The sequence below is a fragment of the Quercus suber genome, unplaced genomic scaffold (genome assembly GCF_002906115.3).
Source record: "Quercus suber isolate HL8 unplaced genomic scaffold, Cork oak 2.0 scaffold_44, whole genome shotgun sequence".
NCBI lineage: Eukaryota > Viridiplantae > Streptophyta > Magnoliopsida > Fagales > Fagaceae > Quercus > Quercus suber.
Genome location: NW_027069509.1, coordinates 1,331,237 through 1,348,119, shown reverse-complemented (window position 1 = coordinate 1,348,119; position 16,883 = coordinate 1,331,237). Strand labels below are relative to the sequence as shown.

At 32.9% G+C, this 16,883-nt stretch overlaps 1 protein-coding gene across 1 annotated transcript; it reads right to left on the bottom strand.

Annotated features, from left to right (window-relative positions):
- Positions 1-3,996: 3,996 nt before the first annotated feature.
- On the bottom strand, positions 3,997-8,835 carry LOC112010346 (leucine-rich repeat receptor-like protein kinase PXC2). The gene is made up of 2 exons (XM_024042697.2): positions 6,537-8,835; positions 3,997-5,697 (listed from the first exon to the last, which is right to left on the bottom strand). Exons 1-2 carry the CDS (start codon positions 7,991-7,993, stop codon positions 4,254-4,256), a joined length of 2,901 nt encoding a protein of 966 aa, XP_023898465.2. The 5' UTR covers positions 7,994-8,835; the 3' UTR covers positions 3,997-4,253.
- Between the last annotated feature and the right edge of the window lie 8,048 nt (positions 8,836-16,883).

The window sequence follows — 16,883 nt, the reverse complement described above, 5'->3', positions numbered from 1 at the left end:
TAATAACTAGTCGCAAACTCGTGCGATGCACGGGAAAACTATTTATAACTTCCCTAATACGAAAAAAAAAAATATCAATATGCACGGAAAAGCTATTAAGTTTGAAACTTTAAAGAATATATATATATATATATATATTTACATTGTTTACTACATGTAGCAATTATTCAAGAAACTATTCAATCATAAAAAATAGCAATAAAATGAATAACAACGTACTATACTATCCAATAGACATTACAACTTTAAATGAACAATATGTAATAAATTGAAAATTATAAACCTTCAATCCTGATGTGGCGGAAATGAGTTAATTCACGCCACCAATAAAACACTATTGGTTTACTTAATTGAAAAACGCCATATATTTTAAGTCTCCATAATTGCAGATAGTGGTGTGACTTCTGCATTACAATTTCTGCATAATTAGAGGAAAACTGATGCACTTTGATGAAGCCTGCATAAATCTTATTAGAATAAACATTTTTATATGTGGCTTTGCCAATTGCAGTGCCTTCACTTGTAGTGGGCCTGAAAGATGAGTAGAATTCCACATCAACATGACTCTTTTTTCAGTCCATCCACGTGGTTAAAGACCATTCATTTCTTTAGTTCCTTATCTCTTAATCTAGCCCATCCTTTTCCTTTTCCTTTACACTTTACTGATCATACCACCATCGCAATAGTTTGTCTAATATTGCTTCGATGGGCTGATAAGTTCAAATGGCTATTGAGTTCGAATCATTAAGGTCAAACTTTCTAGGTCTACAGTCTCGAATTAAGCTTCGTGTGTGAAGAGACTCATAGCTTGCATGCGATGAGATTTCATGGTGCGAGCTCGAACCAATTTTTGCCGGCTCAAGAGGTCAAACTTTCTGGGATTACGATCTCGAATTGAGCTTCGTATATGAATTGGGTCTCTAAAGGGGCTGTCTAAGACAATTTTATGAATTGGGTGAGAAGCTGGGTAGCAAGGAGAAGAACTGTTTCACAAAAAAAGTTGGGAAGCAAATCAAAGGAATTAAAAAGGCTGAAACTATTTATTATTTTTAATATTTATATCTATTTATTTTAATATTGCTAGCGTGTAAAATTGTGGGAGTTTCAAAAGTTTCGGATATATATATATATATATAGATAATAATATTAACAACAATAACAATAACAATATCTAAAAGCTAAAAGCTAAAACCTAACATTTATTTATCCTACACTTTTGTTGAGCCACATTAGCGTAGCATTTCGGTCCAATTCAATCCATTCGTTTCGTTTCGGTCTACGTCGGTCCATTTGGTCCATTTTGTATTTTGGTCTACTTCGGTCAACACCTTTGATACTGTTACACTTCGGTTTATTTGGTCCACTTCAGCTCAAAACCAAAACCACCTTTCTTAAAAAAGAGAATGAATAGTGCTATGAGTACAACAATTTTACAACAAAATTTAGGTTACAAACTATTAAAGCCTATCACTGACATTACTGTTTTTGTCCACCTAATTTAGGTTGTGAAATTGTAAGAGAAGAAAATCTTCTGAAAATTCAAAGCCATTAGATAACACGATTTTGATTGATAGGAAAGACAAACCGATTTTGATTGATAGAAAAAGAAAGGTTTTAGAATCAGCATAATAGCATATCATGAATATCACTGTTCTGGATTATTTTGTACATCCAATTGGTAGGCCATCCGCCATCCAGCGGCAAAAACAGAAAAATAGTTGCCCATGAGTTGATTTACTCCTCTAAACTGCAAATTATTAGATGTCATTTTTATTTTTGCTTCTTTTTTTGTTCTCTCCCTATAATTGGCAACTATTTAATTGTCATTCCTCCTTAGAATGGAAAATCTTATATGTGGTTTTCTTTGGGTTAAATTACAATTACATCATTTAACCTTGATTTTTTTTTTTTTTTTTTTAATTTCAGTTCTTTAACTTTGATATGTTTTCAATTTAACAATTCCGTCCAATCTTGTCATTATTTTTAGTATTATTCACTTTCTCAAACGGCATCCTTTTTTAGACTTAATAGTGTGGATTGGACAAAGGAGAACAGAATTGACTACATTGCAAATTGGATGGAAGTGGATGGAAGTGGATGGAAGTGGATGGAAGGACGACATTGGAAAGGAATGGAAGTAAAGGATTGAAAGAAAAAAGAAAAAAAAGAAGCTTAATGGATTAAATTGAAAACATGTTAAAATTAATGGTTTAATCTGTAATTTAACCTTTTCTTTTGCTTTTCTTTTTGGTCACAACAACAGCCTTCATATTAGTTTTTGCTTCTTCTCAAAAACAAAATTATTATTATTTGCTGTTATATTAACCATGGTAGATATCAAATGAATTATATGTTTTTTTGGAGTAATTATACTTGTCCGTTACATATCACATTGCTTAGACATGGCTCTCTGTAATCTTAAGCATGAATTATGCTTTAAAAATACTTTTAACAAAAGTAGTCTCAAAGAACTTTCCACTTTCTTGATACTAATAAATCCTTCAGTTCAGAATTTTATACGACGTGATTATGAATCAACTACCACCAAACACTAATTCTGAGTTACTGTTTTTTTTTTTTTTTTACCATGGTAGATATCAAATGAATTATATGTTTTTTTGGAGTAATTATACTTGTCCGTTACATATCACATTGCTTAGACATGGCTCTCTGTAATCTTAAGCATGAATTATGCTTTAAAAATACTTTTAACAAAAGTAGTCTCAAAGAACTTTCCACTTTCTTGATACTAATAAATCCTTCAGTTCAGAATTTTATACGACGTGATTATGAATCAACTACCACCAAACACTAATTCTGAGTTACTGTTTTTTTTTTTTTTTTGTTTTTTCATTCTCCGCCAGATATAACTCATAAGCAATCAATAGCATGAAAAGAAACCTAGCTATTGTTGGACATGGTATGATTGATTTGTCGAGCACTAGATAAATTAGCATTCAAAAAGCTTATAAGTAGTGCTTTTGAGGACCCCCATGTGATGTGCTTTCATGATGTTGAAAGCCATTTTCATTAGGTTCCCTTGGGTTCCAACTTCCAACACAGTTTATATAAATTAGCATACTTCAAATGTAAGCCTTAATTATTAAACATAACTGAGTATTTAAGATTTATGATTACAAAGAGACAACACCGTATGATCCAACTTTGAGGGAGTGCTTTGGCTTACATATAATTAGCATCAGTGGGTTTGTACAACATGCGCATGATAGATATCATTTTAAATTGCAAGAAATCCTCCACCATGTTTGGCCAGGGGGTGCAGGACATACGTATAAAGCAAAGGGAAAATGGGGGTTCACAATTAAAGTGCAGATAAAAAAGCAAGACACTGCTTTTGTTTCAACAGCATGCATATGTTTGCATCATACTCTTTTTTAATTCTTGTCCTTGCTTTATCTTTTTACCCTCACTCTTGAGCCATTCACTCCATTATGTTATCATCTCTTTTGATTATAAATTACCAAAAAAAAAAAAAAAATCTCTTTTGATTATTTTAAGAATCAAAATTGCTTTTTGCATACTCCCCCCAAATAAAAAATGGTTCTACATTGGATGGCAGAAGACATTTTTTCCCTTTTTCCTTATTTTCATTTTTGATATAAGTAATTATAGTATTAAATTTCTATACTCATTAATTTAACTTCAAATTTTCAAATCACATGCATATATCTAAACTTAGATACTGGATCCTTCAAACGTACCCCTTACCAATAAGAATGTATCTCATACAATGTATATATGCCTCTTCCTTCTATGATTGTGAGACACACTGTGAAAAGGAAAATGCAAACATCCAATGCATGAAATCAATATTGCTCCCCAACAGAGGCCAGGTGTGGGTAATTGGCAACAAGGGTTATTTGGACTTGGATTAAAGAAGATGTGAAGTTCCTCCAACTGCATAAAACAAACATGAGATAACAATGGACAGATTCAGTCCATGTGATCTATAGACTATACTCAAGAAGTATCATCTTAACAAATATATAATGGTGCCTCATTTCAATATCAAACCGGTGAAAAGGAATCCGACATTGCAACTGAATAAAATTAATAAAAGAACACAAACAAAATTACAATAACAAACAAAGATTGTGAAGAACAGGACCTTCAACAATCTTTTTCCTTTTTTTTTTTTTCTATTGCTTAAAACAAACAAACAAACATACCGGATTTATTTTCACCGGAAAATACATTATATGTTGCTTTTTCTCAATCTCTATAACTTAGATTCACTCTAATTCTTCCTGGCCTTCTGAAGGGCACTGGATGAGCTCCAGAATATTAACCACCTCACTCATGTCCGGTCTGTTTGATGGAACCTGAGAAGCACAAATTAAACCAAGCTTTATCACTGGAATGGCCTCCTCTGCTGGAAAATTATGCCGGAGCCTCCCATCAACACAATCCTCCACCTTCCCTTCCTCCAATGCCTCTCTCACCATGTCACAAAGCACCACCACATCATCCTCCATATACTCCACAGGTCTTTTCCCTGTCACCACCTCCAAAACCAATACCCCAAACCCATACACATCACATTTCTCAGTAATTTTCACAGTTCGACAAGCAAACTCAGGAGCCATGTACCCAAGAGCACTCTGGATTTTGCTGCTCAAAACACAACGGTCTAACATTGGCAATAGCCTTGCAAGGCCAAAATCTCCTACTTTTGGCTCACCAGAGCTGTCTATCAGAACATTTGTTGATTTTAGATTGTAATGAATAATATTCATTTGGTGCAAATGGGCCAATCCTTTTGCCATCCCAAGAACAATGTGGAATCTCTGTCGCCAAGAGAGGCAGTTTCCATTGTGTCCATCGTGGAGATGCTTATACAAACTCCCACTGGAGATGTATTCATAAATAAGTAGTTGCAATGATGGGGTCCAGTAATACCCTTCAAGGGCCACAAGATTATGGTGCCTGATCTTCCCAAGTTTCTTCACTTCCCTATCAAATTCTTCTTGGGACTTGATTAAACCTGAGATGGTTAGTTTCTTGATTGCAACTGAACGCCCATCACGAAGGACTGTTCTGTAAACAACTCCAAATCCACCACGACCAAGTTCACAGTCCTTGTTGAGCAGTGCATGAGCCCCAGCGACAAAGTCCGCGTCACCCGAAAACATGACAAGCTTGCCAAAGTTTGGATCATTAATGGGGGAACAACTGTAATCTTCCCCTCCAGATAATGCAAGTGGAGCAGCAGAATGTGACATTGAAGACCTCACACGGATATTGAGAACAGTAACAGCTACTACACCGAGGGCTATGAATACAGCTGCACCAATGGCAATGAGAGCAGAGATACTGAGTAATATTTTGTGATGATTCTGAGAGGAAGAACTGCCAGGAGAGGAATCGGAAGAATTAGGGTTAAGGACAAGAGGTTTAGGATGGACAGAAGGGCAGGAGCGATTAACAACAGAACCACATAGGGATGGATTACCAAAAACAGATGAGAGAGAGATAGTGTTGAAGAAGCCCCCCACTGGCAGCTCACCTTGAAGGTGGTTGTGGGAAACATTAAAAGAGACCAGTTGGGTAAGATTTGTCAGCTCTTTCGGTAAGCTTCCAGAGAGTTGATTCAAAGATAAATCTACATATTCAAGATTGGTGAGGTTTGCAACGGCTGAAGGGATTGGGCCAGTGAGGTTGTTCTGAGATAGGATCCTGCATAAGTTGACCAATTAGAACAAAAGGGAAAGCTATTAGAACAACGTAGTTTCTTTAGCTTATTTTGAAAGTACAGAATGATCTTAATGTGACCACAGAAAAAAGCTAAACATTAGAATACTAGACCAAAGACAATTAAGCTCAAGAACACAAAGACCATATTTTCATTTATGGTTAAAACGATACAGAGAGATTATTATTATTTTTTCTTTATATGGTAAGATTGTGGTGTAAAAGTAAAGAATCCTATTTAAATAATTAAAACAAAATTCCATGAGTCAAAAAACATGTTCTCTATCAAGTACAACTGCTCAGACTTCATGCTTACTAGTTACTACTTACTGAGAGATCTAATTAGGACTACTAAAAATAATTAAACTTTGTCCACAGTTCATAAGTAGAAGTGTAGAACGCCAATTCACGCTAACTTAGACAAAGGCATCCAAAAGAGAGAGAAAGCCGAGAAAGCAAAAACAAAAAAATGACATTCAAAAACCATTTTCAGTTTTACTACCTCATCAAGTCAGAAAATCCACTGGAGAACCCTAAAAAGCATCAGATGGAAGACAGAAAAATGCTTATCCAATTATTTTTAATCTTTCCTCCAGTCAGATGTGCCAGCCAATCAATGCTTAAGAGGAAATTAAGGACAGCTTAAACTGTTTTTGACCAGAAATTAGTAGTGTATTGGCTTGTTATCAAGCATATTGAGGGAATCATAGCTGAAGTACTCTATAACCTTAAATTTTACATTATTCACATAGCTCCAAAAATTCTCAATAAATTAAAGAAACAGCAAAGCAGACCAAAAACAAAGAGGCAGAAAGAGAGCTTACAAAGATGTTAGAGATGAGCACTTCTCAATTTCGGTAGGAACTTTCCCTGTTAAAAGGTTCTTCTGCAGCCTCAGTTCCTTGAGTGAAACTGCCCCTCCAATTGCAGAAGGAATGCTTCCATTAAGCCGATTGTCGCTCAAATCAAGAACATATGTAGACTTCAATTCACCTATGCCGGCAGGAATAGAACCAAAAAGACGATTCCTGGACATATTCAAGAACTGCAAGGTACTAAGGACACCAATATTAGCTGGAATTTCACCAGAGAATGCGTTTGAAGATATATCCAAGACCTGAAGACCTTGAGAAGATGCTGCTATTGATGTGAGTGAAGAATATTCCGGACTTTCACCAACTCCCTTTCCAGAAAGTGAAACACTTTGTACACTCGGCTTAAAGAACCATGAAGGAATACTGCCATTCAACTGATTATGGCTAACATCAACAGCCAAGAGGTTAACACAATTTGTCATTGACTCTGGCAAGTTCCCTGTAAACTGGTTCATAGATAAATTTAGATTCTTTAATAATGGAAGATTTCCCATTGAATTTGGAATCTGACCCGAAAAGTTATTCGCCGAAAGATCCAAAATCTCAAGGTCTCTCAATTCTCCAATCCAGCTCGGAATTTCTCCTGTGAATGAATTTCCACGCAAACTCAGAGAAGTACATGAACTAAGTCTCTGCATTGACTCTGGAAGACTCTCAGAAAGGAAATTGTCACTAAAATCAACCAATTTCAGAAGAAAACAATCTCCAATATCCCAGGGAAGCTTTCCAGAGAACCGGTTTGAGCTCAAATTTATAGCTCTCAAATCATACAAGCCTTCAATTCCTTCAGGAACTACTCCCTCTAACAAATTATCTGACAAATCAAGAGCCTGAAGCCCCCTCAAATACCATAATCCAGAGGGCAATTTCCCCAAAATCCTATTAGATGAAAAGTTAACCGAAACCAATGTGGAGCATAAACTCAAAGAATCAGGAATATTTCCTGTGAGATTGTTCCTAGCAAAAGAAACCACTTTCAATGATCCGCATTGTTGAAAAAAGCCATCTGGGATATCCCCAGAAAGCTTATTCTCACTAAAGTTAACAACTTGTAAGCTTCCAAGGTGAGTAAGATCAGGGTTTATAGTCCCTGTGAAGTTGTTATTGGAAAGTGACAGAATTTGAAGGAATTGCAGCCTCAGAAGGCCACGGTCAATGTGCCCGGATAGCGAAAACCCGTCGAGGACGAGTTCAGTGACCCGGTTAGTCTTTGGATCACATTTGACTCCGACCCAATTGCAAGGACTACTAGCATCTTCGTTCCATGATGTTAGTTTGTCCTTTGGGTCTTGAATTCCAGCTTTGAACATAATCAAGCCCAAAACATCATCGTTGAAAACTGGGTCTGAACAATGAACTATAGCTGGAGCTAAAACAACTAAAAGGACTACTAGCTTGAATAACATTTTCAAATACCAAAAGGCTCACACAGAAGAATTCAAATAAAACTAACAAGAACTGTCATTTTGGGCAAGCTAAGAACAACGAAGCTTCAAAATGCAAATAAGAGTGAATTTTTTTTGTTTCGCAGAGAGAGAGAGAGAGAGAGGAACGTTCCTAAGACACAAAATGAAGCTCAATATGGACAAACAAACAGAGTGTGAAAGAGTTACAGATCATCTATGAATCTCCAAATCTTATTAGAAGCTCAAAAAAGAACAAAACAGAGAAAGCAAGCACTTTGCAAATTGCATTAAGGCAACGGTGTACTAAAAAACAAAGCAAAGGAATCCTCAACAAACAACAACAAGACCCACTTTCCTCTTTCACTTCGTATAGTTCAAAATTCACTTGCTTTTTTTTTTTCTTCTTTTTATAAAGCAAAGAAAAAAAAAAGCAGAAATATAATAACAGTGTATAATACAAGTAATTCACACTGTATATTAAATATTATACAACCATAACAAAAGCTCAAATCAAATAAAAGAGACAAACCCAGCAAATAAAAAATAGAACGTTGATTAAGAATCGAAGATTCGAGGACTGAAAAGGTTTGTGTTTGGAGTACAGAGGTTGCGCCGGAAATGGTGCCGGAAGCTGACACGTGTCAGCGAATGGACCCAAAAAGTTCGCCGTAAAAGCGCTTTCACAGAGAGAGAGAGAGAGAGAGAGAGAGGAATTTGGGAACCCTAGTGAGAGAGAGAGAGAGTACCAAAAGTCTTGCTCTTCGGAGAGCAAAGCAGAAGCATTTAAAGCTGGTTTTAATGCCGAAAACAGAGAGAGAGCTACAGAGAGAAAGAAAGAGAGAGAAGGGTGTAACAGTCTTTTTAGGCTGTCTTTTTTAGGTGGCCTCCCCAGTCCCTCCTGGGACTCTTTTTCTTGGTCAAACCAGTATCCGACGTGTCATCCATGCTGATTTTTTTTCCCATTACTTTACCATCTCACGTGTTTTTTTTTTCTTTTTAATTAAGAAAATTCCAAACTTGCAAATTTGAAATTACAAGTTTACAACAATGGAGATAAATGCATGTTATCTTTTAAAACATTAAGAAATTTCAGTTGAGTTATAAGTATAGTTTTAAAAATCAGACCGGAGTAAAATTAGATTTGTCTTTAGTTTCCAATTTTGACACTTTTCTTTTTCTTTTTTTTTCAATTTTTCATTGCTTTTAGGCATCTTTCGGGACTGGACTAGCCTCTAGTTCCCAGTTCAACCAGTTGGACCGGCCAGTTCGGTCCTTTTTTAAAACCTTGGTTATAAGACTTTTGGTATTTGAGTAATGCTATAAACAACAACTTTTACATCTTTCACAACTTTTATATTTTATATATAAAATAATAATATATTAACCTTTAGCCAGACTATTCTACTCTTTATTTATGAGTCATAAGACACCTTGAAAATTCCATGAATTAATAGTGTGACGAATGGAACTTGTGGCTCATGGGTCTATGGTATGGTCTTCAAATCTACCACTCTAATTTACCTAAAGGAACCACAACAATTGAATTGACAATATTTTATTGTTTCTTATTTGGGCTCATCACTTAATCATTTTATCATCTATTATTAATAACTTGTCAACTTGATAATTGTGAACATTTTTGTGGCTCTAAAGTTATTGATTCAATTTTTCCCAATTAACATAGTTTAATTTGATTAATATATAATAAAAATACTATTATTCATATAAAATGGATGTATGAACTTTTAATTTTAATTTATTAATTTAGCAAATTATGAAAAATGTTATGGAATTTTGTTCTCTCACCTTATTTATTAATTTTTTTTTTTTTTAGAATCTATTTATTAAATTTGTTCTATTCGTGAATTTTGAACATAATTGTTAGTAACATAAGAAATTTTCATTTTACAATTGATATCATCCAAGCTCTTCTTAGTCCTATATTCTTTTTCTTTCAGAATTTTGTGGAATAGTTCAAGATTATAAATTGAAAGTAATCCTATGAACAAAGTTTTTTTTTTTTTTCAATGTTAAGAAAGTCGTATTCTTACTTCTTAGGATTATGAGGACCTATAAGGATCTAATAAGTGGGGCATACTTTGCGTATGCATATTATAATAAAGTAATATAGTGAAAATTTAATAATTTACCTTGTAAGGCATGCTAATACTGCAATCATTTCCACAAATTAAGCACGACCTTTTGTACTACGGCATGGGAATAAGGGAACATAAAATATAATAAATTTATTTTGAATAAAATTTAAGACAATGATATTTGACCCCAAAAAAAAAAAGATTTTCTCAATATTGTATATGAATTTTAGTTATTACACTAGATTTTCTCAATATTTTTATAATTCATTCATTGGGGATAGAAAGATCTAAATGAAAACACTAGAAAGTAGAAGATGATTACAAGTTTATTGACAAATAAACTCACATAACTGTTTTGTAGTACGAATTTTGTGAAAGATTAATCGGTCAATTACGCAAACGTAGATTAAAAGTATGTGATTTTCACTTGGCCCCAGGTGAAAACTTGAACGTTAAACTTACGGTGAATACCCAAAAAACAGTAAAAAGACAAGGCCTCTGCGTCCTTTTCACTCCAAATTGTAACGTTGTTCGAGAACATAAGCACCTTAGGATCAAGGGAATTTCATCACCAATCTAGAGATATTCTTTTGGTCTGAAATGAAATGAAAGTAAAGTCTTAAAGCCAAAATGCTATTATAGACTTTATAGTATTTTATTACTTACTTTGTTGTTATAATTTTCAACTACTTTCTTATTACGATATCTCAGTGGTATCAGTCAAAATGGGTTTACAATTTTTGTTGTTGTGGGCTTTAATAAATTGACAGAAAATGGACTGCTACCAATCTGTTTTGGCTGTAGCTCTGTTAGTTTCACTTTGTTTGACTTTGAGATCCTCTGTGTTGTGGTGTCTAATTAATTGACTTTCCCAGTGAACAAACAAAATCGAATTGTTACACTTTCCAGCGTACACACCTAAGCCTTAGCGATCTTATCGATGTTACTATTTAAGTATAAATTAATGTCTCTTTCTTTAATTTTGTTTCTTGGGGTTGTCATTACACAGACAGACTTATCATGAGTGGCGTAAATGGCGCTTCATCAAACACTCAACAAATCTAGCTTAAGAATTGTGGGAATTCCTTGGTCCAATTTATACGATAAACAATAAAGAGATGCAAATCTGCCATGGATTTTTGGAAGAATATAAGCACGTGACCAAGGAGCCTCATTCTCAAGCACCTCAACCTAGATAAACAATGGAGAGAATTGGGCTTCTCTTTCAATTTGGGCTTTTACTTGGTGCTGATAATTAATGCTGGAATGGCATCCCAACTAGCCATTAGTCAATGCCTATTTCATACTGTAGATCCACTCATTTAGTAGATTCACATTTTATAACAAAATTTTTGAGCTTACACTAAAAACTGATTAGATCTTACTCTGATAATAAAGAGCTATCATTAGGAGCGAACAATATAAGCTGAAACTCTCTTAAAAAAAAAAAAAAATTTATGACAAGATACGTATATTTAACACATTAAATAAGGGAAATGTTAATGGATAATTTAAGAATATTAGTTTATGAAGTATTTTAAAAAAATTTCAATAAAAAAAAGAAGAAGCAATTTGTAATTGTTTTAACAGTTTTTTATATTTCCTATAAAAATAGTATCAAATTTTTTGTAAATACTTTATTAACAATTGTCCTAAGGGCATCAATTAAAAAGACCCATAAAATAATTATTGTTGACATGCTCGCAGCAATATCTCCCTCGGAAATTGTTATGGGTTGGCATCAATGGCTTTGAGATAATAGGTCTTGACTCTTGGTTTAATTCCTCAAATGTCTATGGGTTGAGGACCTTAGGTTGGATATGGAGTTTAATTCTTTAATTATGATCTTCTTCTTTTTTCGTTATTAAATTCAAATCAAGTTGTGCTCACTTAATTTGGTGTTCACCAACCTAATTAATCCAAGGTTGTACCTTGTAAATGAAGTGGCATTTGTACCTACTGGGATGAAGTCACCGAGCTAAAGTTACACTTTAGTACTTGGCCCATTTATCCTAACCAATGTCCTTGGCTTTCATTATGAATCAAGACTAGTAATGACTAATGATTTCACAGCAACCTTGGTTTCATTTTGACTACTGGCCAACGATGGAAGCATTTAATCTCAGCTATAGCTTGGGAATTCCAGGAAGGATGGTATTGAATTTTTAATCAAGTAACCGCTTTTATAGATTTTTTTAGGATACAATCATCAATTCTTTGGGGTGGAGGCACATTAAAGTCATTCACTTTTCGATTCTCAAAAAAAAAAAAAAAAAAAAAAAAAAAGTCATTCACTTTTCACTACGCAACTCTCATAATGAAGCACGGCAAACAATAAGCTTATGTTTGGTTAAAAGGAAAGAGAGAGAAAGGGAAGAAAAAGGGGTCAAAGGACTTTACATAATCCTTTGTTTGGTTTGAAGGAAAAGGATGAGAGAAAGGAAATATGAAAAATAGGATGTATATACTAGTATACAGCTTGTTGTGTTAGATACCTTAGCTAGACACTTTGTTATAGTTTTCTACATGTGTATAATCCAAATGAAATTGAGAAGATTAAATTGAATATCATGTGTTCACCTGATAGTTTATGGGTTTATTATCTTGTTAAGTTTTTTTTTTTTTTTTTTTTTTTTTTCTGCGGGCTGAATGAGTACTTTATTGCTCAACCCGAAAGAGGGGAGAAACAAAAGAACTAGGCCAAATTCCACCTCTATCCAAAGCCCACAAAATCGAAGAAAGCAGATTTAAGATTGGAACTGGCCCAGTCTAGCTTACAAAAGCTGCCCATTGGACTAAAAGATGGGCAGAGATATTGCCCTCTCTACAAACAAAAGAAAATTTTACATTGTTAAAGTACTTTACAAAATACAAAATATCATCACATAAAGTTTTTATACTCTAATGAGGATCAACATCTGCATTACAAATTGGCTCAATAACATTCCAAGCATCTCCCTCTTATCTTTCTTACTTAAGTCGCATCAATAGTTGGAAAAAAAAATCTATGTTTGCGGCAATCTTGTGATCATAACTTTGATTTTTAATGAATTGCATAAATTTATGCATTTATGTGTGTGATCTTTCTTATTGTTTGCATTAGAATATTCCATAAATCTAGTATAAGTTTCCTAGTTGCTAACCATCTAGTGTTTTTTTTTTTTCCTTCCTTTTTTTTATTAATAAATTACAACAATGGAGGAGAGGAGTTTGAATTTGAGATGCCCTCATTAGAAACGCTAAAATCTAAAAGTTTAATTAATTAATAACTAATGAAAAATGCTTCGGGTACAATAATTTTACAGCAAAGTTTTGATAAAAATATGTTACTAGTTCTAATCTTGACCCGCTAATGACATAACTTTTTGTCTAACTATTCTCACCTAAGCTTTAATGTGGAAATCTTTTTAAAATATTGTAGAGATATTCTTTTGGTCTGAAATGAAATAAAGTAACGTCTAAAGCCAAAATGCTACTTTAAATCCAAAACACAAACAAAGAAAACCAAAATGCTACTAGATTTTATTTATTTTTTGATCTTGAATTTGTTTCTTGGGGTTGTCAACTTATTGTCATACACAGACAGGCTTATTAGTGAAAAAAATGAGAGTGGCGTAAGTGGTGTTTCATCAACACTCAACAAATCTAGCAAAAGAATTGTGAGAATTCTTCAGCCTAATTTTTATGATAAACAAAAAGGGATGCCATGGATTTCTGGAAGAATTTAAGCACGTGAACAAGGAGCCTGATTCTTAAGTCCCTGAACCTAGAAAAATTTGTTTGCTCCTATAGGTTGGAATTGGACCGGTGGTGCCCAATATTTGGGCTTTTTATGTGGAAACAACGGAGAGAGTTGGGCTTCTCTTGCAATTTGGGCTTTTACATGGTGCTCAGAGTTGATCTACTTTGCACTATTTTACTTTGAGATAATGCACCATTCACTTTACATAGGCTTAGTAATTTGGGCAAATAAACTTAGTCAAATTAGGCATTTACTTACTTGAGATTGCTCATTCTCCTCGTTAAATTACGCATTTTTTAAAAAGTCCTATTAAATTGGGTGTTTCTAAACTCCAAGCTCTAATTTTCGTAAATTCAATATTCATTTTGAGCTAGTAATAAAATTTTGAGATTTATCTTGAGTCATCTGAAAACATAATTTAAGAACTAAGATTAATATCAAAATTGGTTTGTACTCAAACAATGTTAATGATCTCTATAACTCTTATTGTAGTTGTCATAATAAAATTGCAGTGTGCGCATCGATCTTTTTTATTTATTTATTTATTATTTATTTTTTGCAATCAAATATTCCATAAATCTGGTTTAAGTTTCCTATTTCCTTACAATAAGATGCTGATGCATAATTATACGGAACAAACAATTCCCTTATATGAATATATACAACAGCTTTAAGAGTTGAGTGGCACTACTATTACGTTTAATCTGAGTAAATACAACAGATTAGGCAAACCAACGTGATTGGTATACTTCTTGTGTGTGAGAGAAAAGCTGCTTAGGTGCCTTGCTTGGCTATTGATTCAGGAATTGAAACGTGAAAGCACTGCTGCTTGTTACTCAATTCAGATTGTTGCATCTATCCCTTTCTTGCCTCTTTTGCTAAACCTAGTAACACCATGAAAGAGAATCGAATGTTTTGAAAATTTAAACCGACACATCTCAAATTGGCTCACATGCGCTAGGACCTGACTTGGTTCATTCTGGAAATACAAACTGACCTATAATTTTATTCATGCAAGTCCTCTCCATTTCAAGTCCAGTTTATTTTACTGTTTAGATTTTTTGATCTAATAGTGTATAAGATGTCATGTCATTTAAAATTTTAAATAACATAATAGTTTGTACACTTTTAGATTTGTAAAAATTTAATATGAATCATGAAATAGACGAAATGGATCAGACTTGAAATAGAAATGGTCCTCTTCCTTTAACTAAGGACAATGTAAAAGGGTTATTAAAGGGTCTAATCAACAATATAATGAAAATGGTAGAATAGGTCAAGTATACACTTTTAGACTTTAGGTGTTATATCTTGGATTTCCCTATTAAATTCAATTATGTGACTACATTAACCAATGAAGTACAAAAGAAAATATGTTATCTTCTTCTAAGAATAATTAAATTCAACTATGTGATTCATTAGTCAATGCAACTGTATGATTAAATTTAATTGAGAAACCAAACGTATAACATCTCAAAAATTGTAGTATTCTAATTTAGGAGCTGTGGGCATTGAAGTGAGAAATAAAATATAAGAAAAGGAACCATTTCCTACCAAAATGTTGAAAACTAGGACGAAGAAAGGCTGATAGTTTGGACTTTGGTGTGGATCTTCAAATATTAATAATAATTTTAATCATTTATAGGACTACAAAAATACATGTTATTTGTATATGTATGTATTTCGTATAACATATAAAATTTAATATAACAGTCACCACCATGTGCCACTATTATTATCTTATGTTGAAGCGAATTGCAAAGGTTTCAGTTTATCTCTACTCGTTTTGAAGAGCTCTCACAATCTCACTCTCACCCAAAACCAAAAGCATATTCCTTCCCCATGACAGGAACGAAAGGCCAAAGGCCCAAACAAGACTGGCCCACAGAGAAGCAATGGACCGTATCAGTGCCACCACTTTACAAGATTCAGTGGGGCTCGCACAAAACAAAATTGTATATTTGATTACGTGTCACCAAAGCATGATACGGTTCTCCCATCCTATTCCTAGGCATTTTAAAATTCAGAATTTTGATTGAGTACATTGGTTCACATTTCAACTAACTACTAATTTTATATTATGACAATAGCTAACATAGTTGTTATCAATAATTGAGAGGAAATGTTTATCAATTTTGAAGTTCAAGAGACATTGTAATTCATTCACAAAAAAAAAAAAAAAAAAATGAAAAAGAAAAAAAGAGACATTGTAATTGCATCATAATTTAGAGAAAAAATTTGCAATTACCATAAGTTTTAAAAAATTATTTTTGAAAATATCAACAATTAAAGTGTCATTTTGGTTTTTGAACCTTTCATTTGAATAATCAATCAATGTGACAAATCAAACCTTATTTTTTATTTTATTAGGCAAATTTAATCATATGATCTCAAGCACTTAATCACATGATATGCAAACAATTTTTGTCATATCAACAACTTACAATTTTAATCCATAGTAATAATTGCATTTTATATTGAACAACAATTAAAAATAAATTACACACATCTCCATTTTAAAAAGAAGTAAACACACATAATAAACAAAAAAAATGTTTGTTTTATTTCTTATAAAGTTGACTAAAGTATACTAATTTGGGGTTGTTTCTATTTTAGTCATCTACATTTCAAAATGTTTCATTTTTGGCAATTTATTTTTTATTTCATTTTCATAATAACATTGCCATTCATTTCTGTTAATAATTTGATTATTAATAATCTGTTTTTTTTTTTTTACAATGATGAAAATTTCAATATTTTTAATATTTTTAAAGATATATTTTCATGAAATAGATAACCATAAATAACACTTAAAGATTGGATTAAATTACTAATAAAAATGAACGCCATAACCAAAATAAAAATGTAATTAAATATAAAAAGTCAAAATAAAAATTTTAAAATGTAAATGGACAAATAAAAAACAACATGACTTAAAAAGTGAATAATGTATTTTTTTTTTTTTTTAAGTATAAGATCATGAGTAAAAAATAATTTATGACCTTATATAATCTTAAGGGGACAAATATATATTTCAACTTAATGATAATTT

Excerpts from the sequence above, each read along its gene's own strand:
- LOC112010346 (XM_024042697.2), bottom strand. The coding sequence starts at position 7,993 with ATGTTATTCAAGCTAGTAGTCCTTTTAGTTGTTTTAGCTCCAGCTATA. Across the intron at positions 5,698-6,536 it reads TGCTCATCTCTAACATCTTT|GATCCTATCTCAGAACAACC; the intron begins GTAAGCTCTCTT and ends CAACTTATGCAG.